A 23,265-nucleotide genomic window follows, 5' to 3' on the forward strand; every position below is an offset into this window, starting at 1 on the left:
TTGCATATACAGTCCAGCCATTCAGCACACCTGTGCGAGCCTGGCCCCTAGCAGCAGTCACAGCTCCAGCTCACTTTAAAAGCCGGCGTTTCCCCCACCCCAGCAATCTAGCTCCCATGGCTGTGATGACCCCTGTTGCAAGAAAGAGTACCAAGTTTCAAGCTCTTCTGATTCTCTTCAATATCCCATGCCCTCCCAGAGGACTAAACCACCAGCTGGGCCATTTGAAACAAGCAGCCTCCCCAGCCCACCGCCAACACTCCCCTTTCCAATTACACCACTGCTCCAGACTGAGTTTCTTCTGTCTTTTGACCTTGATTTGCTAGCAAGGTGTCTGATCTTAACTTATGGTAAAAACTAATTACAAGAGAAACAAACACCTGCTTCATTTATTGCTATTCTACCTTAAATCTTTTGGGTTTCACATGACCTCTGTCTCAGCACCAGAAAGCTTCTCTATTTCTGCTGTCTGGTAGTGTGTTTAAAGTCACCCATTCTGTTAAACTGTGATCCTTCTTCTATTTTTTTAGCTCTTGACATATTTCTTTCCCCTCAGGAAGGTAGTAGAATGAAGAAAATAATAGCTGTAATGCTGATGACCGTGTGCTACGTGCCTTATGACCTTACTCTTCCTATTAAGGCTGTATTGCAGATGTAAGATGTACTGCACACCATTTCAGAACAGCAATGTGAGTTTGTGACCCTAAATAAGTTTATAGGGCCAGTTTCAAGATTAAGAGCAGCATGGTGCAGATAAGCCGTTAAGGAGCTAGCTGAGCAGAAGGATGGAAAGCAGTGATTGACAAGCGACTCCCACTTCAGTTTCACACGGAAGGGCAGATGTGAAGGACTTTGCTTCTGCCCTTGCCTTCTCACACAGGCAGCTGCAGTATTTGATTTTGCATTATGGTATTATTGTTCTACCTATGTCTATCTGATGGACTACTGAGAAACAACAAGCAGTACCAGCACTAACAAGGTTTTTATTTTTGGCACACTGTATTCAGCAGCCAGTTACATAATGAGTTACAGGGCAGCAGCTCATAATTAAGACAGTTAATGGGGAAAAAAACAAAACACCAAAACAATCTTCTGCTTTTCAAATAACAACCACAAGAACATTGAGAGCATATAGGCTGTAAGTAATTCTTGAGGAACTTTTATTACTAAACCAGTATCTTCAAGTTTTGCTTAGATGAGACCATGCACATTTATGTTTACACAGAGAACTCGTCCAACTTCTGCTTCGACCGCTGGAACAGCATCAGTCCTTGCTCCCTCAATATAGCCCATTCAGACTTGTTAAACACTTTAAGCAAACAGGTACAATAGTTCTGTGCTAAAGTTTAATCAACCCTTTCTTTTTCCTTCTCGTTTTTTAATACAACCAAGGCAAGTAGGATTCTTTCAACTTTTTTTTTTCATGCTCACTACAACTGCCAGTAGTTAAATTTAAACCAAACCAACCAACCAGACCACACTTGTTTTATGTAGTATTCTATGCTAGGATGTGCATGGATAGTACACAGTAGATCTAATGCAGTCCCACAGTATGCACATATGCCCAGCTCAGCTCACATAGCCACTCTCCAGTATGGGAGTCTTTGCCGCTGTGAGGCAGCTCACCCTCACACATTACCCACTTCCCTTCTGTTACCACCTAACACCTAGTCATCACACCTAACAATGTAATAGCATTTATACCCATTGCCTATCTAACACTCTCAACAACCTTGAGGTAGATGCTATTAGTCCCATTTTACAGACGGGGAAACTGAGGCAGTAACATTAATGGCTTGTCCAAAACTGCAACAATGGAGCCAGAATTAGAATTTGAGTTTCCACTTCAATCTTGTGGGTGTGTGGTTTGGTTGTATCTAAGGTACCAAAACCATGGCAACCAAGAAGCCATGCTCCAGAATAGTAAGTCTTCTTTATTATTATTTTTACAGACTCCAAATCAGATATGCCAGCAGCAGTTTTTGCTTTATACCAAGAAATGAGAGATTCCAGATGAAACACAGGATTAAGTAGTGGTGGTAGAGAATAAAATAAAAAGCCAACCAGTGACCAATTGTGTTTAATACTAGGAAAGCCAATGAGAAAAAAAAAGAGACACTCTTCAGACCAAAAAGTATTAAAAAAAACCCCAAAACAACAAGACTTATTTTGGAAATGCTTTAAGCTGACATTATGTTGGTTTTATTTCAGATTTCACAAAAGAAATACTTTATAAGACTAAAACCAGTTAACCCAGCCACTATCAACAGAGGGTAGTGTAAGCAAAAGACACTAGGTCAGAACCTGCAGTGAAGAACCACCCATTCCTGTCACTGGAATGCTCCTGTAATACCAGGATACTTCACTGGGGGATGAAGATGGAGAGAACTGGGGTTTTACAGCAGTTCTGAGAGGCACAATAGCTCCTCCTAGTCGGTGCTTCGAGCTACCCAGGTCTCCTCTGTATCATAAGTGTAGCAAGGATTTACTGATTTTGGAAAGGACAGATCCAGCATAGCAAAGGCAAGAAATTTTTTAATTGAATTTTATGCAAGTTTCCCTTAAAAAGGTACTGTATCTTAAAATCATACCATCAAACTGATTACTTGGCTAACTTACGTGGGCTCTCCAGTCTCATTACTGAGAGAAATAGAGGAAGGAAGAATGGAGAAAGAAAACAAATACACAAGGCTTAAGCAAGCCTGTGCTAATCAAAATATACAGGGGCTTTGGGCAGATGCTTGTATGTTTGCCCGAGCTTTGGTTATGGGAGAGCAAGGGTAGGAGGATTTGTTCAGTTATCCTTCAGGAATTCTATTCCTGCCCCCATTCCAAATGTCTGGTTGGGTGGTGAGTGAGACTGGAGGTGGGAGAGAATAAGTAAAGCAGTAGTCTTAATACTTTACTGAGGTTCTGATACAGCAGAGCACAGAACCTTGCACAAATATAAACAAAGTACTCGCCCAGGGACAGCTTTGCTTGTTTCTATCACGCCCAAGTTAAGCCTGTCCAATACAGTCGTATCTGCCAAACCATCCACACTTCCCCTCCACCCCCTTTCTCCTCAAAAGAGTGGGTGATGGCAACAACCCTCCCTTCTGCCTTTTCCTTTCTGAACAGGGCAGGGAACTGGGAGCAACAGAAAGAAAAAAAAAAAAACCCAAACCAAAATAAACCAGACTGTTCCAAAGATGCACTTTGGTTTAACAAATGTGCAACTTCCCCTTGTAGAATAAACCTTCCCCTCAAAAAGGGATGATTCTTTTCTCCTATAACCCACGATAAATTAAAACCAAGTAAGAAGTCTCTGGTTTGACACAATAAATACTTAGAATATATCAAATTAAAAAATATAGTTACAAAAGCCTCAATGGAATTCTCTTTCTGACCTAACTACAGACAGATTCTTCACAGACAAAAGGTATCTCCGAAATCAGCTGCAGTTCCTCTCTCCGCTCACTGGGCTTGGTCAACAAGTGCTATCACATACCCTTTGGAATACTGTTAAGACAAAACAATATTGAGCACGAGAAATCTACTCCTAAGTTTTTCATACTGCCAAGGGTGTAGGAAGCAACTATCAGTGGGCTCACAGCAGTGCAGTGAGAGTCACAGCACTAGCATAACACGGACAGGGATACTAGGGGAAAACAAGGCATGGGAAGGGAAGGAGGAGAAAGAATCCATACAAGGTGGAAAAGGAAGAGATGAGCAAGGAAGAGAGAGAAAAGACCAATGAAGTTCAGCTAGACTTCCCAGTTCTGGCAGCAGAGCAGATGAGATGTTGAACAACAGGAAGAGTCCCTTGGGGTCTGTCATAACAAGGAATGTTGTTGGCATTTTCTTCACCATTGACAGTAATCAGAAGTTAACCCTCTCTGACACTGACACGTGGCTCTGCCAGTGAGCTGTGGATGATCCCAATAATTGATTCAACGCCATCTCCCTCCAATAAGGTGCGGTGATCGCCTTCAACAATATGGACAGATACTTTCCCATCACATACCTGCATAAATACAAATAAGAAATAAAAATTACATTCACAATTTACAACCAGCTGGTCATCTAGCCGTTTTGGATTTGTCAGTCTTAAGTTACTTATAGTTTACACCACTGTCTCTATCAAATTCAGCTGACAACAGCACCAGTTTTACTCTGATACATTTTCACAGATCAGCTGCAGGCTATTATTTGGAACCAGTGTACTACTAAAGCATGATAGGTTTGACAGCCTGGCAGGAAGCCAACCAACCTGATACTAACAGAATTTACCTACAATATCAAAGAATGAACAATACAGTAGCTACTTCCAAGCCCTTCAGAAAACCAAATAATGCTCCCTTCCACCTAATCTTTTTTCCCACCACCATGAATCTTCCTTTAAGGTCATTATGTAAATTTAATAACATACAAGTTAGCCTGGAATCTGGAATAATGAATGTAAGTTAAAAGTCCTAAGGGACAGGAGATGCCAGAAGCAGGAAGGTAATTCTGAAAATCACTTCCCTTTCCCTAGTATCTGTATCATAATGCAAGACACTTAACCCTTTTATGTTAACAGGGGCTAACATTTTTTAGGCCCACAAGAAACCCACATACTAACTTCTAAGTGATCCACAAAAGGTAACTAAGAAAAAGCCACCTCTATTGTCAGAGGGCTGACTCTTGCTCTTCAGAAGTCTGCCCTCATGCAGTGGACAAACTTTAGGGAGACCCTTAAAGACAGTGAAAGAAGGAGGCTAAAAGTTACTTCTGTCAAGTTACTCCCTTTTGACATCTTTATTATCTAAAGTCTATCTAGAGAGCTGCAAGAATCAGCTACAGAAAATGCTTACTTATTCCAATATAGAGACTAGACCTTCTCCTGACCCTTACTACCCTGAGAAAATGCCTGGAACCAATCAACTCGTTTGCTTTCCGGGACTTTTAGTTCTTGTTAGAGCACAATAGCTATAGAATGGTAATTTCTTTCAGGTAGGTCTTGTCCCTTCTCCCTCAGTAAGGATGATTTTTTCCATGCTTTCCTTTTGCTCCCCCAGATATCAGGGGAACCTGAACAGTCACCAATGGGTCTCAGACTGACCTCAGAGAGTCTGTAGTCTCCACCCAGACCTTCTTCATATTCACTCTGAGACTTTGCCCGCATCAGCGTCACGTTCCCATGATACTTGGACTCTGGTATGTACTTGTCAGCAGCCTTCAGTTTATGGTAAAAGGAAGCAGCAGCAAATCTGAGTGCTTCACGATTGATGTTTGTATATATCTGAGTTATCAGGTCTGCAGCAGCATTCACACGAGCCTCCAGATCTTTCAAGGGCAGAAGAACCTCCAGCAGCTGGAAATATTAACATTTTTTTCCCCCATTAGTCTCAGTATCTGAGAGTCAGTCTCCGTCAAACAAAAAACGCACACACCTCTTGTGCAACATAAAGAGATTTTAAAAAGGAAACATTACCTTATTGTATTCAATGCCTGTAAATTGCTGAACAAAGACACACAATGCTTCAGTCTCCAATGCAGCCTCATTTCCTTGGCTCAGCTTGGCTCTGTAGCTCTGGAAAAGAAAAGAAAAAAATGTGAATGAGAGGGATATGCCTGATCTTGAATATTAGATATAAAAATTACAGAACAAAGGCCTTTGAACTGGGAAAAGGGAGGGGTGGGGAAGAAAAAAAGACAGACTGAAGCTTGGGGTGGGGGAGGAAGATCCCTTGAGGGCAGATGTAAAAGCAAATCCACAGATGGCAATTGCCAAGAGCCTAGCATCCTCTAGAAAGTACAACAAAAGTGGAAAGGAAGGCTTAAGCAAGGTTTCCTAGCACCCCTACATGAGGATCTTGTCTTGCAGGCTCCAGGATCTTCCAGAAGACGCATTAGTATGATCTGTCATAGAAAGAGCAATATTTGTGTCCTAGCCCTTGCCAGTAAATGAAGACCACCACCCACCCATATGCTTCCACCCTTCAGCCATCACTAAGTAACCACTGTCTGCAACTGTCTCCCAAATCCTCTGTCAAGAAACATTTGTCGGCTTTTCTGACAATTCATATCTAAAATAATAAGCTCCCAGAACATGAGCCCTGATGACACAGGACGGGCCCCAGACAGATGATTTTCTTTGTATCTCTCACCTGAGTGTATGCTGCCACAAAGGAATGAGACCCATCAAAGAGGAACAGACTGTTGAGTACATGGGAAGCATTTTGTTGTACTTGCAGTTGGGAGCACATCTCAAAGGCTACACAGGCACCAAAAGAGTATCCAGCAATGCGGTAAGGTCCTTCAGGCTGTATCTGTTTCATACAGTCGATGTAATAGGCTGCTAGGCTCTGTATGCTGTCCAAGGGAGCAGCTACAACATGGAAGCAAGTTAGAAAGACCCTGGTGAAAAGGCACTAGCAGAGACAACTACATTTTCGTGAACTCAGAAACAACCCTGCTGGAAACAGTTTATTTTGAAGGTAAGTGTCTCAATTATAGTTAGCAACTACATTTTGGACAAGGAATGTTCCTGCTTTGCAAAGACAGGTAGAACAGCATGCCTTTTTTCTCCTGCATGCTTATCAGATGGCAGGGACTCCATGCCATCTGACTGACAACACCACCCAGTTGTTCAGTTTCCACATACACAAGCTCTTCAGCCTAACCTAGTACTTCTCATTACCTGCGGATCTTTGACATGACCCTGGCACAGACTGTAGGTACTGATGCTGATCCACAGAGTTTAAGAGTCTAGAAACAAAGTTCTCTCTGTCCAAGGCAACTACAACTCAGAACGTTACGTTTATGAATTCAAGATGCTAAAGAACTGGGATACCTTTTGTGCACTGGAGCCCATAGCAGGGCATATGAAGTCTAGAGGCAAGAGTGTAGAAAACTGCAATGGATCCTTCAATGGGGTGAACAAGGAAAAGAGGGCGCTCGTTGCTCTGCACATTATTGAGACGGGTGACCGTTGGCCCTTCTGGGTTCACCAACAAGTTGTTCAAATCTAGTTTTGGAGGTTCACCCAGGCCTGTCTTCGTCAGTTGGGATGGCTTCATCTCTTTGAAGGAAAGCACACCAGACAGACACAATTAGATTCAGGATCAGTCACGGCCACGCAGCCCAAGTCCTAAAGGAGAACCTCAGGGCTGCTCTGGATAAGCCCACTGGCTCACTAAATCATCAGGGCACAGACACAGAGATCTCCCTATTGTCAGCTGCTCTGCAGCAACCACATGTGCTTTTAGCTTACAATAAGCATGACATTACATGGTTTATTCCTCTGACAGGGAAAAGGTCTTGAATAAAACCCTGCACACAGCTGCACAGGAGTACTTGTGCAGGCAGGTATTAGCCAGGCAAGAAAGCCACTTTCACACTTTTTCTTACACCCCGCCCCCAGAACTGATGGGCCTGTCCTAGCCACCAATGCACTGCAGTGACTTGTCTGTCACTGAAAAGCTTTTCAGCTGTAACCTTATTTCATGATCTGATAGAGGCTTATGTCACTAGAGATGACAGCAACAGATTGGGAGCTTAATTATTTGGACTCAGGTGACTGGAAGCAACCCTAATGCAGACACTATACCCTCTGCTGTCCCAGACTTGGAAGAAAGTTCATGCAGTTTGTTGATTGTAAGGAGTCTGATTTCTCTCATGGTCATAACGATGTCATAGTCTCTCTCCAGTGTCTGGCGCACCTCCACTCCCATCAAGGAATCCAAGCCCAAGTCTGCCAAGGAACTCTCCGCATTCAGACTACTCACGTCACGGACACCTGAGAAAAAAAACCCAGCACACTAACAAAAGGCCAATTTCTTTTCAGCTCCAGGCACTCCAGCAATCTTCTCAATTTTCTTCTTTCTCCTAAAACCCAAATAAACTGCAGCTATGGGGAACTACCTTTTAAGATCATCTAATGATTTCAGAATTCACCTCTTCAACACATCTGGTCATACTGAATCAAATCTTAAGAGTACATGTTAAACATGCACAGCTTTATGACGGGGGGATACACGTAAGTCCCAGAACATCATCACTTCAGCTCTAGACCAAGTCCAAAATAATCAGCTAAAGGAATTTCACATACTGGAGGCTCTAACTGAAACTGCAGTCTTAGACCGCATGTAACTAATGTAACTAATCCTCAGCTACGAGATGAAACAGTCTATCACGTTAGAGGAAGAGGCAATTCCTCAAGTCTTCATTGCCTCTTACCCTTCAATCTTCACGCTGTTCAAGTCACTCACCCTTTCCATACCTGTAAAAGCCCTCTCATAACAACACCTGCATCTACAGCTCTTCCTTCCCTCCTCCACCTTGTGCTGCCCCGGTGTTGCCACCCTTCCCACCATCAGGCTTCTTACCAGCTTATCCCTTTGTCATCTTCACACAAGCTCTCCTTCCAAACTAACCCTACAGCTGGTACAATTTTCTAGACACTTTCCTGTGACTTCTAAAAGCCACATCTGTTCTCTGAGGTCAGATCTGCCACCAGTTACCACACACACAATTCCTTAAATTAAAGACAGTCTCCTGAGTATTACTTATCAGTAACTCTTTTTGTAGAAAACAAAGGATCAGTAGATACTTCTGTCTGCAAAGAGACAAATGAAGTGGGACATAGTAGAGTTGACACTTTCAACACAAGAACAGGGGACACAATGGTAAAAGGAAACAGATTCAAAACAGACAGGACACAGCACCTCTTGTAACACACAGTTAAGCTATGGTTAAATTTCACATGGGACGACAAACAGAGCTGGTAAGAAAATCCACTGCTAGTTAGTCACTAAGCACATAAAAGCTACTTTTTGTGGCATAGGGACATCCTAAGGTGAACGTTTGAAAGTTGGAATAGTACTTGGAAAGTCAGCCACATATTTGCCCTGTTACGCACTGTTCCAGATTTTTGCTCTTGGGGGCCGTTCCTGTTGATTCTCCAGCTGGAGAAAGGCACCAGCTCACTCTAACCAAAACCCAAGACACTGAAGTCTATGTGTGTGCACTTGTATGTAAACACACTAAGGCAGAAAAGCCCATACTGAAGAAACAAATCAATTATTGGAGATAGGGAGCAGTGTAAAGGGAGAAAAAACCAAACAACAACCTAAACTACCCCCACTACCACCCCCCCCACACACACACACAAGAAATCAGGAGGAGATGCTGAACAGAGTGCCTACGGCAGCACCACTGCCTTCCAAAGGCACTGGGACAGTAGACACTACCTAGCAGTGCTTGTCGGAGAGCACTTACCCAGGATGTGAGCAACAGCTTCTACAAGATCCCGTTGATTGCCTCCTTCAGTTTTCACAGAGACCTTCTCTGCTAGGACAAAACTGGACATGACAGGATGAGGTTGATTCAGGAAGGTATCAAGCACCTCCAGGCACGAGCTGATTTGCTGGGGAATGGTTCCCCCCACGACAATCTCTTTGTTGCCCATTGTCTTCAGAAGGATGCCCACATCACCAATGGCTCCCCACTGGATTGCCAGGCCTGGAGCAGAAATCAGAAGAAAGAACATACAAGGCAACTAACTAAAGCACATGGCAGCAACAGAAGAGTTAAACAGCGAAGTGAAGGCCTGCATTTCATTTGTACTGCTAAATGGTCAGCGTTCACTCACATTAATGACTCAGGGTAACAGCTAGGAGAGGAAACAGCCTTCAACATTCATTATCATTCCAGACAAGTACACAAATTTCTGGTTAGCCGATTCTCCTCTGCACGTTTGGCAAGACCGGTTATTCTGCACAGTGTGTGAAGTCATCTTACCTGGGAGTCCATCATGATGTCGCTGCTCACAGATACGCTCCATGGTAGAATTGGCAAAGCCGTAATTACTTTGCCCAGCATTTCCTCTTCCACAGCTTACAGAGGAGAACACAACAAAATAGTCCAGGTCTGGACACTTCTTACGAGTCACCCTTGGAGCAGAGCGGGAGAGAGACACCCCATCAGAAAAAACCTGTGAACTATGTGTTACTGTGAAAGGCTACTGCAAGACTAAAATGACCAAGTTTGATCAGCTCTGGGACCGTAAGAGCAGTTTGTATCTGTCCCTTCTACAGACACCTACCAGTCCAAGTGAAGGGTGCCTGAATACTTGGGCTTGTTGACCTCCCAGAATAACTCCGGGGTTTGATTTTCAATCATGCCATCTCTAAGAACCTATTGGGGAGCAGGTAGAGAAAAAGAGAAGGAAAAAAAGAAAAAAAAAAGGTGCAGTTTCAGTATCTCCAGTTTCTCCATTTAAAGTTGCTACATGGTTTGAGATATGAGAGGATATCGCTACAGAATGCATTTCTGAATATCCTGAAATATGACAAGAACAACATGGCTTTTGGCAAGTCTGCTCTTTTCAGCACTGCCACTGCAGCCTTCAACTGGGAATTTCTGTATGGGATTTTTCTCTTCACCAGGGCCCTTGGGCAACTTTCATCTTCTCCCAGAACTGAGCTTGCTAGCCACAGACTGTTGCTTCCCAGGTCAAGGGGCCAGATCTGTAAGCCTTTAGTCACCAGGTAAGGCCAAAGAAAAGTGTCCTTTGAAACACAGAGAGGCAATCTAAAACTGTATGAAGCCTGACTGCTTTCAGTAAAAAAGCCACTTGAATGGCTGCCACCTCTTATAAGTCCTAAGCATTTTTGTCACTTACCACAGCCAAATTAAAGACGCCTCCAACTGGGCCAAGCTGCAAAGCTTCTTCTATCAATAGCTGTGTTCCTTCTAGTGTTCCAATATCACTGGTAGATACCAACACTTGGATTCCCAGTCTCTTCCACTCTCCAACACGTTTAGCTTGGTAGCCTACAAAACCCAACCAAAAACAGAAAAAAAAAAAAAAAAGAAAAAAAAAAAGGGGGTGAACAGTGCCTGGGATGAAGCATTCAAACCATAAAGGTTTGGGTAACCTGCTCCTTATGCTGTTCTGACTAGATAGGGACCAAATAGCCAAATAGTTCCTCACTCAGCTAGAACAGAAAAATTGGACAAAACTTGAATAGTAGATAGAAATCACCAGAGTTTCATAAATACCATAAATAGATCAAGGTGGAGTCAAGCAAATGGAGAGGGAGAAAAAAAAAAGTACAGTAGTGAAGGTCAAGTTAAAAGATACTTCCTCCTTTAGAATAAAGGCAACAACACTTGTCTGAAGTGAGAGTACACGAGAGGAAAGAAGGGATCATGACATTATTATTTGCTGACAGGACACTTTAAAATGAAAACTACAAATTGAGGCATGTTGAAAGACAGTCACGTTCCCTGTTCCTTTATGACTTTTGCTTACCAGTTCGTATGCCAGAACGAGATGTCAGTACAAGCTTCTGTGCTCCTCTCTCAACTAGCCACTGAGCCAACTCAAGCCCAAATCCTCCTAGGCCCCCTGTGATGATGTAAGACTTGGTAGGTGGACAGGAGGTTCGGGAGACAGCAGAGATTTTAACTAGTTTGGACTTTCTTAAGTGATGTTCCTTTTCTTCTTCCTGGACCTTCCCACCACAAAGGGAAAAAAAAAAAAAAAAGAAAAAGAAAAAAGCAGTTAAGATCAGATACACAATGCATTTCTTATCTTTCCACGCTATGCTTCTCCAGCCAATGGGAATGACCCTTGTAGAATCAGAGTGACGGACTTGACAGTTACATTTATTACAATGTCAACGGTAAAAACAGTAACTCTGTACTGCCCTAGTTATGCAACTTCAACTTGAACTGGATCTAATTATCCAACCTACAGAAGATGACAGGTGCATCAGAGAATCAAAAGTCATTATCTCATTACCTTGATCATAACTTTGCCAATGTGCTTTCCTTGTGCCATGAACCTGAAGGCAGCTTCTACCTCCTCTTTGCTGAAGACTGTACTCCTCAGGGGCTTCACTACACCATCTTCTATGCCTTTGGTCAACAACGCTGATACTGCTTCCCACTCTCTGTTTCCTTCCTCAAAGATTGCATCTAGCAGGATCCCATGAAACGCCACGTTCTTGAGGAAGAGAGCCATTCCTAGAAAAAGCAACTTGGTTATGATCAGATGCTGCTGACATTTCAGAGGAGAGTCTTATCTTCTGCTTCAGAAACATTTCTGTGTAGGTCAGTAGCATAGACTGAGGAGTAAAACAGTCTTTAGTTGCTAGAATTCTACATTTTGCAAACTCATTCTTGCATGTACTCTCTAAATGCTGTATTAGGTTGTTCTCTTATAATCAGACCAGTTTAACAAACTCCACAAACGAGAACTGTGTGTTAAGAGGACAAGCTATAACATGGTCAGTCTGACACTAAAAAGGACATTTTGTGTCTAGTGATAGCTGGGTTAAGAGTCACAGAGGAGCTAGAATCTCGTGCATCTCCTGTCCAACTCCACAGGCAACTCTTCCTTGTAGGAAGTTTTTCATGATGCTAGGATCTTTTGGAATTTAATCAGAATGAGAACGGAGACTGCCAACACTTGCTATACACAATCATTTTACAGCAGGAGGACATTTTTGTCATTTTTCACTAACACATCACGTCATAACATTCAAAACCATGGGTTTTCCCACCCAAGAGAAATCAGGTTAATCTTTCCCATGCCATCAAAAAATGGGAGGTGCTGTTGACTCTCAAGGGACAAGGGCCTTGCAGAGGGGTCCTGACAGACTGGTACACTGGGCAATCATCAATGACATGAAATGTAGCAAGAATAAATGCTAGATTCTGCACATGTGACTGAGTAATGCCAGACACAGGTATAAACTACGAGAGGAGTGGCTGGAGAGTAGCCCTGCAGAAAGAGATCTGGGGGTGCTGGTGGGCAGCAGCTCAAGAGAAGCCAGCAGTGAGACGTGGCACCAAAAGGACAAACCATAGCTGGGGGTGCATCAAACCCAGCATCACCAACTGGTCAGGAGAGGGGACTGTCGTGCTATGCTCAGCACTGGTTTGGCCTCACCTGAAGTACCGGGTACCGTTCTGGGCCATTCAACTTAAAAACAGTGTGAAGGTCCTTGAACACATCTAGGAGGGCAAAGCTGGTGAAGGGGCTGGGAAGCATGTCCTACGAGCCGCTACTAAGGACTTTGGGTTTTTCTGGTTTGGAGAAAAGGAGGCTGAGCGGCCACCTCATTGCTCTCTGCAGCTTCCTGAGGAGGGGACTTCAAGGGAGAGGTGCTGATCTCTTCTTCCTAGCATCCAGCCATAGGACGCAAGGAAATGGCTCAAAGCTGCGTCAGGGGAGGTTCAGACTCGGTATTAGGAAACATTTCTTTACCAAAAGGTTGATCAAACACTGAAACAGACCTCCTTAGAGAGGTCGTTGATGCACCATGCCTATCCATGTTTACCTGGCATTTGGAAAATGCCTTTAATATGCTTCAGGTTTTGGTCAGCCCTAAAGTGGTCAGGCAGCTGGACTAGACTATTATTGCAGATCCCTTCCAACTGGAACCATCACATCCTATTCAAAATGGCACAGATATTTAGTGAAACAACAGATTAAGGTTCTCTCAAGATCAGATTCTCCGTAGTTATCTGAAAAATTCCAGTTATTTTCACTCTACTAATGATCAAGTTTACCCAGAACAGAGGGGAAAACCGCAGCTTGTACAGCTATGAACTTCATTTGCTGAGTTTTACAGTGCATTCATCTATTACGAATGGATGTGTTGTATCCTGAAAAGTTTTTAAGTCAAGTCCAACACATCTATAGAATCTGCAAGCTAACAGACACAGCGGCAAACAGTACCATGTGAAATGAATGCTGCTTCTTACTACCTTTCTATCTGAACACTTTGTGGGCAAGATATCCTACACCGATTCTAAAGAAAGACAGCTTACATATTTTGTGTGTTTTTTGCAGGCTTCCAGAAAAATACTGAGTGCCACGCTTCTCCAAGAAAGCATTTGTTGAAAAGACTACATAATTGTTAGTGATAAAGGTGGAACAAGTATTCCAGCTAAAAGCTGGAATTTGAAGACTAGCCTGGGTTAAGACAGCATATAGGTTGTGCTGTCATGCTTGCTTAAACCTAATGAGATGTATTTCCCAATGCCCCATCTTACCAAGCTGACTGTTGTTAGACAGATCAAATTTGCCTATTTCCAAAAAGCGCCCATGTCGAGCAAGACAGCGCAAACTGGCTTGCAGCTTCTCTTCTGCCAAGGAATTTAACACGAGGTTGACACCTGCAACGAAAGGAGAAGCAACTATTTCATAAACTCAATCTGCTGAGAGCCTAACCCTATTTTCCAGTGACTCTTTTTGTCTTTAGGAAGTGCAACTGCATAATGTGGCATAACTGACAAAAGAAGGAAAAAATAGTCCTTGAACTTACCTTTTCCATGTGTAACTCGCAGTATGTGTTGCTCAAAGGTAGTATTTCGGGAGCTGGCAAAGCTATCAGCATCCAGCTGTGGGAACCTTGCTTGGAGATATTCACGTTTCTCAGTAGAACCTGTTAAGTAGAAGACAGGTTGAATGATGCCAGTACTTTTCCCTGCGCCCCCCCCAGCCCTTCAAATGATGAAACAGCTCATTTTCCTCTGCACATCTTTTCCCAAGGACTGTAAGGTTGAGCAGCCATCAAGCACTTGTTTCAAAAGGCATCATGCCTTAGGACAAAGGCTGCCTAGTTGTTACTACTCATTTATAAGCTAGAAAAAGAACCATGAACAGAACAAGCCTTACAATGGATAAGCATTCTTTGGTCACATTACTGAATTTAAAATGAAGAAGCCTTGATCTTCTTCCATACTTTTGATTACATAGTGTACAAGGGTAGATAAATTTGTCTGTGCTGTGGAAGTTTCAAGCACATAGTCAGTAACTGTATTTACCATCCTCAGTCTAGAAACTAGATCAAAGTTACAGGAGATCATACTGGAAAAAACCAAAATGTTTCTACATAAACACATATTTTTATATATAAATATGCACACGTTTCCTCTGTTTATTAAAGCAGATTGCATATATTAAGACTCAGTACCGGGTCCTTCATGTGGGTCACAGCAACCCCATGTAATGCTGCAGGCATGGTGAAGAGCAGCTAGGAAGCTGCCTGGCAGGAAAGGGCCTAGCTGACAGCAGCTGAATATGAGCCAGCAGGGTGCCCAGGTGGTCAAGGTGGCCAACAGCATCCTGGCTTCTATTCCAAACTGTGTGGCCAGTAGGACCAGGGCAGTGACTGTCCCCCTGTGCTCGGCACTGGTGAGACCACACCTCAAATCCCGGGTTCAGTTTTGGGCCCCTCACTACAAGAGGGACGCTGAGGTGCTGGAGCAAGTCCAGAGACAGGCAGCAAGGCCGGGGAAGGGGCTGGAGCACAAGTCTGGTGGGGACTGCCTCAGGGAGCTGAGGGTGTTTAGCTTGGAGAGGAGGAGGCTCAGGGAGGACCTTACCACTTCTCTACAACTGCCTGGAAAGAGGTGGTAGGCAGGTGGGGGTCGGTCTCTCCTCCTAGGTAACGAGCAACAGGACAAGAGTAAACTGCCTCAGGTTGTGCCAGGGGAGGTTTACATTGCATATCAGGAAAAATTTCTTCACTGAAAAGGCGGTCAAGCATTGGAACAGGCTGCCCAGGGAGGTGGTGGAGTGACCATCCCTGGATGTGTTGAAAAAACCCAACAAATGCGTAGATGTGATGCTTCGGAACATGATTTAGTGGTGGGCTTGGCAGTCCTGGATTAATGCTTGGACCTGATGAACTCAAGGGTCTTTTCCAGCCTAAAATATGCATTTAAAGAATCATGGAATCATTTATTTTTTTCCTGTAATTTTGGGCACTCAGTACTCACCTACAGTAGCAAAGACATGGCAGCCCATGCTCAGGGCAATGGCGATGGCTGCTTGGCCCACGCCTCCTGAGCCAGAGTGAATAAGGATACTCTCGCCCTTCTTCATGCCACCTCGAACCACCAAAGCATAATAAGCAGTTGCATAAACCACAGGCACTGAAGCTGCTTCTTCCAGAGTCCTAAGAAGCAAAGTGAAAGAGAGAAGGTATTTCTAGCCTTCGAAAAAGACTACTACATTCTCCTGATGAAATTTGCTTTTCTGCAATGGAAAGGTTAAACTGCCAAGATAGACCAAAAAGTTTAAGTGGTTCCCAATCATACAGCAGACCACCACAGATGCCAAGCACACCCAAGAGTTTCATCCTTCCGCAAAAATACGTCCATAACTAACCAGTGACATAAACAATACCAAAATCCCAGTGTACACTGAACCACATGGAGCTAAGAGCCCAAGAAATGACGAGAACCTTGTGCAAGCTGCTGTAGAAAAACTAGTGCTCAACTCCTGCAGCAAATCTAAACCAAATCCTACAGCTGCTTGTAAGACTATAGCTCTGTTATTGTTTCCCAGAAGGGAAGCTACCCATTGTGCAGTACTCTGGTCAGATCAGGGCTGGCAGACTGGAGCAGGAAGGCAAATCTTCACACACACAAACCAGGAAAGAGAACTGACTTACCAGCTTTTAGGCACCTCCCATAGAAACCTCTTGTCACAGTCTACCACTGTAGCTAGACCCTTTGCTGGCAGCAATCCCATCACTCTTCTTCCAGCCAGGTCCCGTCCTGAGAACTCCATGCCCAGCATGCACTGCTGCAAAGCCCAGTTACCTGAAAGAATGTTAGCATTTTTTACTAAAATTCCTTAGTCAAGAATTTACTGCAACAGTAGTCCTTGAAAGTTAGAACCCCAGAGACAGAAAATGTGCTGGGATTTGTCTACTACGTACACAGTTCGTAAATCCCCACAGTTAATTTCTTGCTACAAGAGTAGTGGAAAAGGACTTTGTCTCATTAATCTTACTCTTTATTCTTGATGATATTGCTTTAGTTTCCAATTTTCAACTGTGAAATTTCATGGAAACATCTTGTTTCAGAGGTGATTTTGTTCCTCTTCCTAATTTATATATCATTCTTTTTCAAAGGGTGATCACAGGGAAATATACTCTGAAACCTTCGTTTTTGCAAATGCCCATTTTTGGCAGAGACTAATCTCAGTCATGAAGCAAAACCCAGCCCTGTAAGAGTCTCCAAACGCACTACTTACATGTTCCACCCTCTCTCTCCTTTAAAACCATTTTAATATGCTTTAAAACCATTTAATAGACATTACGTTAACTCTTAACTCACTATGAGACAAGATATTATCACCTCCATTTTGTAGACAGGAGACTACTTTACCTTGCATTTTTCTCCCCTAAAAGCCAAGCATGTCCAGTAGCATGGCAGCGTGAGACTTTTGACATTCTCACTTTGGCACATGCCTTGCCCACCTCTGGAACATCAATCAAGTTGTTTCACCTCACAGTTGATATCTATGCAATGGGGCTAGTAATGTCTCCTCACAGCAAGGTTTATTAATTTTGCCATATGGGAAATGGGACTGGAAATAGAGCTTTTGCAAGTTTTGGCATACAGCCCTACAGCAGGGCTATAATACTGTTCCAAAAGTATGCTTTCTTGCTAAATAAACCTGTATACACTTTATCCAGTGCATAACTAACATTCAGGAGATTATGTGAATAAATTCTAGATCAGCAATACATAAATAAAATCACACTAGAGGAAAATGTAACTCACCAGGGATAGCATCTGGAGAAAGCTTTCCTGTAGCCAGCATAATGTCACGGAAGTTAAGAGATGCATAATAGACTTTGCAGAGCTGAACATCAGGATTAGTTGTGTGGAAGTGTCGAAGTGGGGAGACAATCCAGCGAAGAGATGAGAGGTCTCCACGAGTCAACACATTTACATAGGCGTATTCTGTCAGCTCCTGAGGCTGTGCTGCAGAAGGAACAATAACAGAACGTTACACACATTAACACAGGCACACACTTTCCAGAATGAGTAAATTCCTTGTGTATTTGCTGCCTCCTCCCCAACTTTCTCTCCAGAAAGACCTTTCTTACCCTATACTACTACCCATATTCTAATAGCTCATTCCTTCTGCTGGCACTAGAGCATGCTACTGTTCACTGTGAGCTGGAGCAGGAGAATTCCAAATTGTCTATTAAAAAAGAATAATAAAAAAATAATTGTAGGAATGATAGCTACTCATTTTCTATTTGAAGTCCATTCAGACTCAAGACCCTGTAAGCGATCCTCAGACCTCAAAGGCGTTACCTTGCTGCAGCATGAGATGCCTGAAGGAGCCCCACTTTCCATCACGATAGACATTCGCCACCAGGTCCCTCTGAACCATCTTCTGCATCTCCAGGGAAGAAAGACTGATGGGTGGAACAGCTGATGAAGGGTTCAAGTTGGAAATGAACACACACCTAGAAGACAAGAGTTGTCATTTTGTTTGTTTTACTATAGCTTCTTTTCAGGCCTATCACAGAAGTATCTCATCTCCAACTGTGACTCAAGGGCATGCTTACATACCTGATTCTGTGGCCTTCTGCTTCAAGGCGAAGGCAGTTCACCATTCCCAGAATTCCTGAGTTCCCACAACTGGTGGCAGTCAACCACACAGGCTGCTCCGATGTGTCAGCCAAGACCTCCTACAGGACAAACTGTTTTACTATAAACCACAGAAAGGAAATAGCCCTTGTATCCTTACGGCAGAGATGAAAAACTTGTATTTTAAGAAAACTAAACAAACACACACGGAGAGACACACACACTTCTTTCAACACTGCTAAGTATCTCATTTAGAAATTGTAGTGATTTGGAAATGCAGGTGTCCAGGACACAGGAATTCTCACCTTTAAGGATTCAACCCACTTAAAATTGGTGTCATCTACTGGCAGAAAAACGGGTGTTTTGACAGGGGCTTGCCGGCGACATAGGAAAATAACTGAGCCAAAGAATGATTTCTTCATGGCAACCAGATTCATTGAGGCTTTGCTGAATAAGCCTTCCCACTGTGCCTGTCAAATCAGGTAAAACAACAGTTAACAGAAAAGTCCGAAGTCAAATGAAAATACAAGTCACGTCTATACTTCATGTTGAGTCTCCTCAAATATGGCTTCACCAGGAACAACAGGCACTGTCCCACCTCTTTCTTGCTTTTGCTTGAAATCTTGGCATCTGTTCTGTATTGTTTCAGTAGAAGTACATTTGATTAGCAGTATTTTATCTATGTCTAGATTACTCCTTCCTCCCTAAAAGATCTTCAGAAAGCAGCAGTACAATTATCTTGAAGCCCTGGTTAGGGAACTAGTCTTACACACTACCAGGTGTGCAAAAACCAGCAGTGATCATGCTGTCAATCCCACGGCGTACTCGAACGTGTCTAGAACTTAATTCCAGCGATAAGGCACAACTCCACAAACACAACATACAGATGCCAACATAGAAAATAATGGAAGTGGAAACACAGAGTTTAGATGTTATCAGTTTATGTCACATGAGCCCTGTCTGCAAAAGAAAAAGTAAAGTGGGACAGAAGAAACATGAAAAACCAAGTCACCCAAATCCTTCAGCTGCAGGGGGCTGAGAAGCAGCAGCAAACACTAGCAGGGAAGAATCATTGTAACTTACATGTACAGGTGCGAGAGCATTTCAGAAGAACAAGAGAACTAATGTGCATGTATGGCATATCCAGAAACAGGCTCTACAATCTGCATGAAATAAAGATGGCTGCAGGCTCTCAGAAAAATCCATTTGTTTTTTTATGCCAGCCACGAAACAATTCCATTGCAATTTACAGCAGGATACCTTATATTGGGAACTAGGGACAGTATCCCTGCCTAGAAAACTTTAAAAACTATATGAAGTCCTGCCTACTCTTGCCCGTGTCATATTGTTTTCTTTAAAGCAGGTGCATTCAACTTGCATGTATCTTCTCCAAGGCATTTGCTAATACCAGGCTACTGACACTTATGAAAGATCTAGGTTTTAAGCCATCAGCTTCAGTAGCATTCAGATGCAAAGCCGAGGACTCATCCTTTCTTCTTAAATACCCTTAAAAAAAAATAATCTCTGCAGAAGGTGAAGGGCTAGAATCCGTATAATTGCAGAATTCAAAATCCAACCCCACCATACTCCAGAATTATAAACAAAGAAGTTTAGCCATTAGAAGTGCTACTCTCTTCTTATTCTAAAAAAAGAGCCGAGAGGCGACAGCCCCTCAGATCAGGAGGAATGCCTATGTTCTGTAGAGGGGCAGCCTCCCATTACTGCTTAGTCTAACAGCTGCCAAGAGAAGGCGATGTCCTAGTTCACATCCTTACCCTAGCCACTCACTCTCCTCCTCTTGTGTCAGCATTGGCATTAGTTCATCTGTACAACATACTGGTTTGCAGATAATAAGGCAGATACCCTGCTCCCCTGCCCCTTCTGAGGGCTTGTTTTGTTGCATGTCATTATGGGATCAGATAAAGTGTGGAGGAAGGGAAGGAAGGAGGACAAAAGAAAAGACGACTACAAGAGAAAAGCCTTCCTTTCAGGGAGCACTTCATTGTTAGAAGAACTTAACTAGTTTGTAAAGTCTCACTCCCAGCCGTGATATCAAAAGGAAGAGAGATATTCTGATACTCAAGCATTTTAGGATCCTACAGCGATAAAGCTGTGCCCTACCCAACAATGCAGCAGGTTTTAGCTATAAAGGAATTATCCTATTCAGTATTTCCATACAGATTACGTAGATATACAAAACAACAATGAATAATTTCCAATGCATTAAGAAAGGCTTTCCTGACTGAACTCACAGTTCACTCTCCCAACCTAGTATGTGGAAATCCACAATTCTTCTCTTCTGAAGAGCTCTTTATTACATATTCCTGCATAGGGTCTCAGTGAAAAGCAATATAAGTGATGTCTGCTCAACAAGAGCATCTGCAAACAGCACGCTCCAGAATATAAAGTATTTGTCCCTTCCAGGAGGCTTACCTCACTCAAGAAGCTGTGTTTCTGCTGTAGATCTGGGTTTGTAAGGAAACTGACAAGTTCTCCAAGAGTTTCTCCTTTAAGGAGGGTGTGTACCAAAACAAACCCTCCTTCTTTCACTGCAGCTGCCAAATTAGAGAGAATTTCAGTGGTGTTCCCTAAAACACTTGTGGAACAGTTGTATACCACCAGGTCAGCATTGGTCAGATTTCCAGAGGGAAGGCTAGATGGATCCCACTGGCTAAAGAAGATTCCAGCATCCTGTAGCTCTGATTCACTAGCTGAAAGACTTTTCAGGTTGTGGTCAGTGGCAATGTACTCCAACTGCAACAAGGGCTGAGTATTCAGAATACTTTTGACACGAGAGAACAGATGTCCACTTCCTGCAAGAGCCTGTGAGAAAAGGGGAAGGAAAAGAGGAAACCAAGTTGAAACCTGAACGATATCCAAAATTATAACTGGAACAATAGAAGTATGTGATCAGGTTAGAGGAAGGCCTAGAAACACTAGCTGTGGTCCCATCTTGGGCTTCCAGCTAACCTCTACTATCTTCATCCTGTGACTGATCGTGTTCTCCAATGCCACATCCAGGCAAGTCTTCAACTCTGAAGAATCTAGCAATCCATTGAGAAGAGGGTCGTCCTGGAAGTGCATTTTCTCTTGAGTTACGATCTGTTCCAGCTCAGAATAGAGGTTTCCATTCAGTTCCAGACGGCAGATTTCAGCAAGGATATGCTGAAGGCCCTTCTGTATGGGTGAGAACTCTGCAGCAGGCACTGCAGTTTCTAGTCCAGGGATGACTAATTTGACCCCATGCACTGCCACCTTAGCCTGTAAGTTCTGGATCAGATCTATGGAATAGAAGGGGAAATGAAAGGAAGAGTCAGATTTTCCCAAAGATGATTCTTTTCGGTTTTGCCTCCATTTGCTACACCAGCTGATCAGCACCACAAATTACAGAATCTCCTATCATTAGCATAGCCACAAAGATACCGTACATGCTCCTGTACATTCATGTGACTACGTTCCGTGCAGCAGCTGCAGCCCCCAAACAAGTGGGCTTTGCGGCAAGACAGTCTAAACCACCCAAATAACCTGTGGCAAGACTGACTGGAAGAAGGCAACTAACAGAAAACTTCTGACTGATTTAGGGAGTTGTGGAGGGAAATTGTAAGATTCCGCAGATACAGAAGTATTACTGTGCTTTTTTGCTTTATAACCAGAAGGAAAATAGTTCATCCTGGCTGCAATCGGAAACAGCATTATGAAAAATAAAATCCCACTACAGCATATATAAAAAACTTTCAGGAAACAGTACTGGGACACTGCAGAAGAACAGATATCTTTAAAATCTATTATCAAATCAAAGGATGAGTGTGAAGACACTTTACCAATGTAGAATGACAAAACTGCTGTCTCAAGATAGAGCAAAACTCATCACTGGAGTAAAAACTTCCAAAACCCAGTAATTTCTTTCCCTTTGATGAAAAGGCACTTAAAGCAATGAGCTGAGTGGGTATCTTCCCATCCAAAGAGCACTGTACTAGGCTACCAGTTTCACAATAGACTAAGCCCTCCTATCCTATTCTTGCAGCAAACACCAATTTTTTTTTGCATGTCTCACTAAAACACTTTCCCCTCCTTGGATATGGTCTTGTGCCCACAACCAAATGGGAACAGACATGTCAGCTTACCCATCTTGGCAGCTCACAGGGGAAAACAAAACAAGAAAGCTAAAGACTTGAGGAAGTCGGCTCTCCTGTCAAGTGTTTGTAGCCATCAAGCTGGATTTCCCCTTATGATTTATGCCTCTCTGCTTGCAGAGCAGGTTGTGCCATCCAACACTGCATTGACTGCTATAGAAGGGTAGATGCCCCTCCTCATGGCTTTACTCCTACGTACACTCTAGAGATACCTCAGGCAGAAGTAGCTCTTAGCTTCTAGCAAACATACAGACACAAGACTCCTGCTGAAGTCCTCTACAGAAACCAATACTTTATTTCTTGGATGCTCTGAAGTAGTATGAACAGCTTCCCTCAGACATTCCTGTCAGGCTGGAAGACTCCCCTCATGTGACAAGAAAATAATTCCACTTTACCTTTGCAGTGCTCCAGATAGGTATGAAGATGGACACTGGAAGACAAACAGTCACTTTCAGTATAGGGCACAAAGCAGAATTTTTCCAGGGTGGGAGGGATCCGTTCCTGTTGTCGTCGTGGTGCCACAGAAGCATGAAGACCATTGATCTGAACACCTCCTGCTCTGAGGCTATTAAGACAGTGGTCCACAACAACATCACAAGCTGAAAGATAAGAAAGAAGAGTAAGTTTGTATCAAAATACTGTAAGTATTTTATTCAAGGTGATCAGATGAACAGTGCTATGTCAGACTGTTACAGAAGCTGCAGAACAGCTTGGAGACTAAGAGGGCCCTCCAAAGTCCATCCTTCTT

At 43.2% G+C, this 23,265-nt stretch overlaps 1 protein-coding gene across 1 annotated transcript in view; it reads right to left on the bottom strand.

Moving 5' to 3' along the window:
- Positions 1-963: 963 nt before the first annotated feature.
- Positions 964-23,265, bottom strand: part of FASN (fatty acid synthase) — a 91,994-nt gene continuing 69,692 nt past the window's right edge. The window contains exons 32-54 of the mRNA XM_080373820.1: positions 22,913-23,116; positions 21,355-21,665; positions 20,818-21,207; positions 18,690-18,854; positions 18,367-18,485; positions 18,106-18,260; positions 17,563-17,766; positions 16,443-16,593; positions 15,766-15,944; positions 14,307-14,426; positions 14,035-14,157; positions 11,774-11,997; positions 11,282-11,483; positions 10,649-10,800; positions 10,070-10,161; positions 9,766-9,917; positions 9,244-9,486; positions 7,574-7,762; positions 6,818-7,045; positions 6,132-6,352; positions 5,456-5,554; positions 5,084-5,335; positions 964-4,006 (exon numbers count right to left, since the gene is read on the bottom strand). Of these exons, the coding sequence (XP_080229946.1) occupies positions 3,869-4,006; positions 5,084-5,335; positions 5,456-5,554; positions 6,132-6,352; positions 6,818-7,045; positions 7,574-7,762; positions 9,244-9,486; positions 9,766-9,917; positions 10,070-10,161; positions 10,649-10,800; positions 11,282-11,483; positions 11,774-11,997; positions 14,035-14,157; positions 14,307-14,426; positions 15,766-15,944; positions 16,443-16,593; positions 17,563-17,766; positions 18,106-18,260; positions 18,367-18,485; positions 18,690-18,854; positions 20,818-21,207; positions 21,355-21,665; positions 22,913-23,116 (4,313 nt within the window). The 3' untranslated portion in view covers positions 964-3,868. The remainder of the gene's footprint in view (positions 4,007-5,083; positions 5,336-5,455; positions 5,555-6,131; positions 6,353-6,817; positions 7,046-7,573; positions 7,763-9,243; positions 9,487-9,765; positions 9,918-10,069; positions 10,162-10,648; positions 10,801-11,281; positions 11,484-11,773; positions 11,998-14,034; positions 14,158-14,306; positions 14,427-15,765; positions 15,945-16,442; positions 16,594-17,562; positions 17,767-18,105; positions 18,261-18,366; positions 18,486-18,689; positions 18,855-20,817; positions 21,208-21,354; positions 21,666-22,912; positions 23,117-23,265) is intronic.

The sequence above is a fragment of the Falco punctatus genome (genome assembly GCF_963210335.1).
Source record: "Falco punctatus genome assembly, chromosome: 1".
In the NCBI taxonomy this organism is placed as follows: Eukaryota; Metazoa; Chordata; class Aves; order Falconiformes; family Falconidae; genus Falco; species Falco punctatus.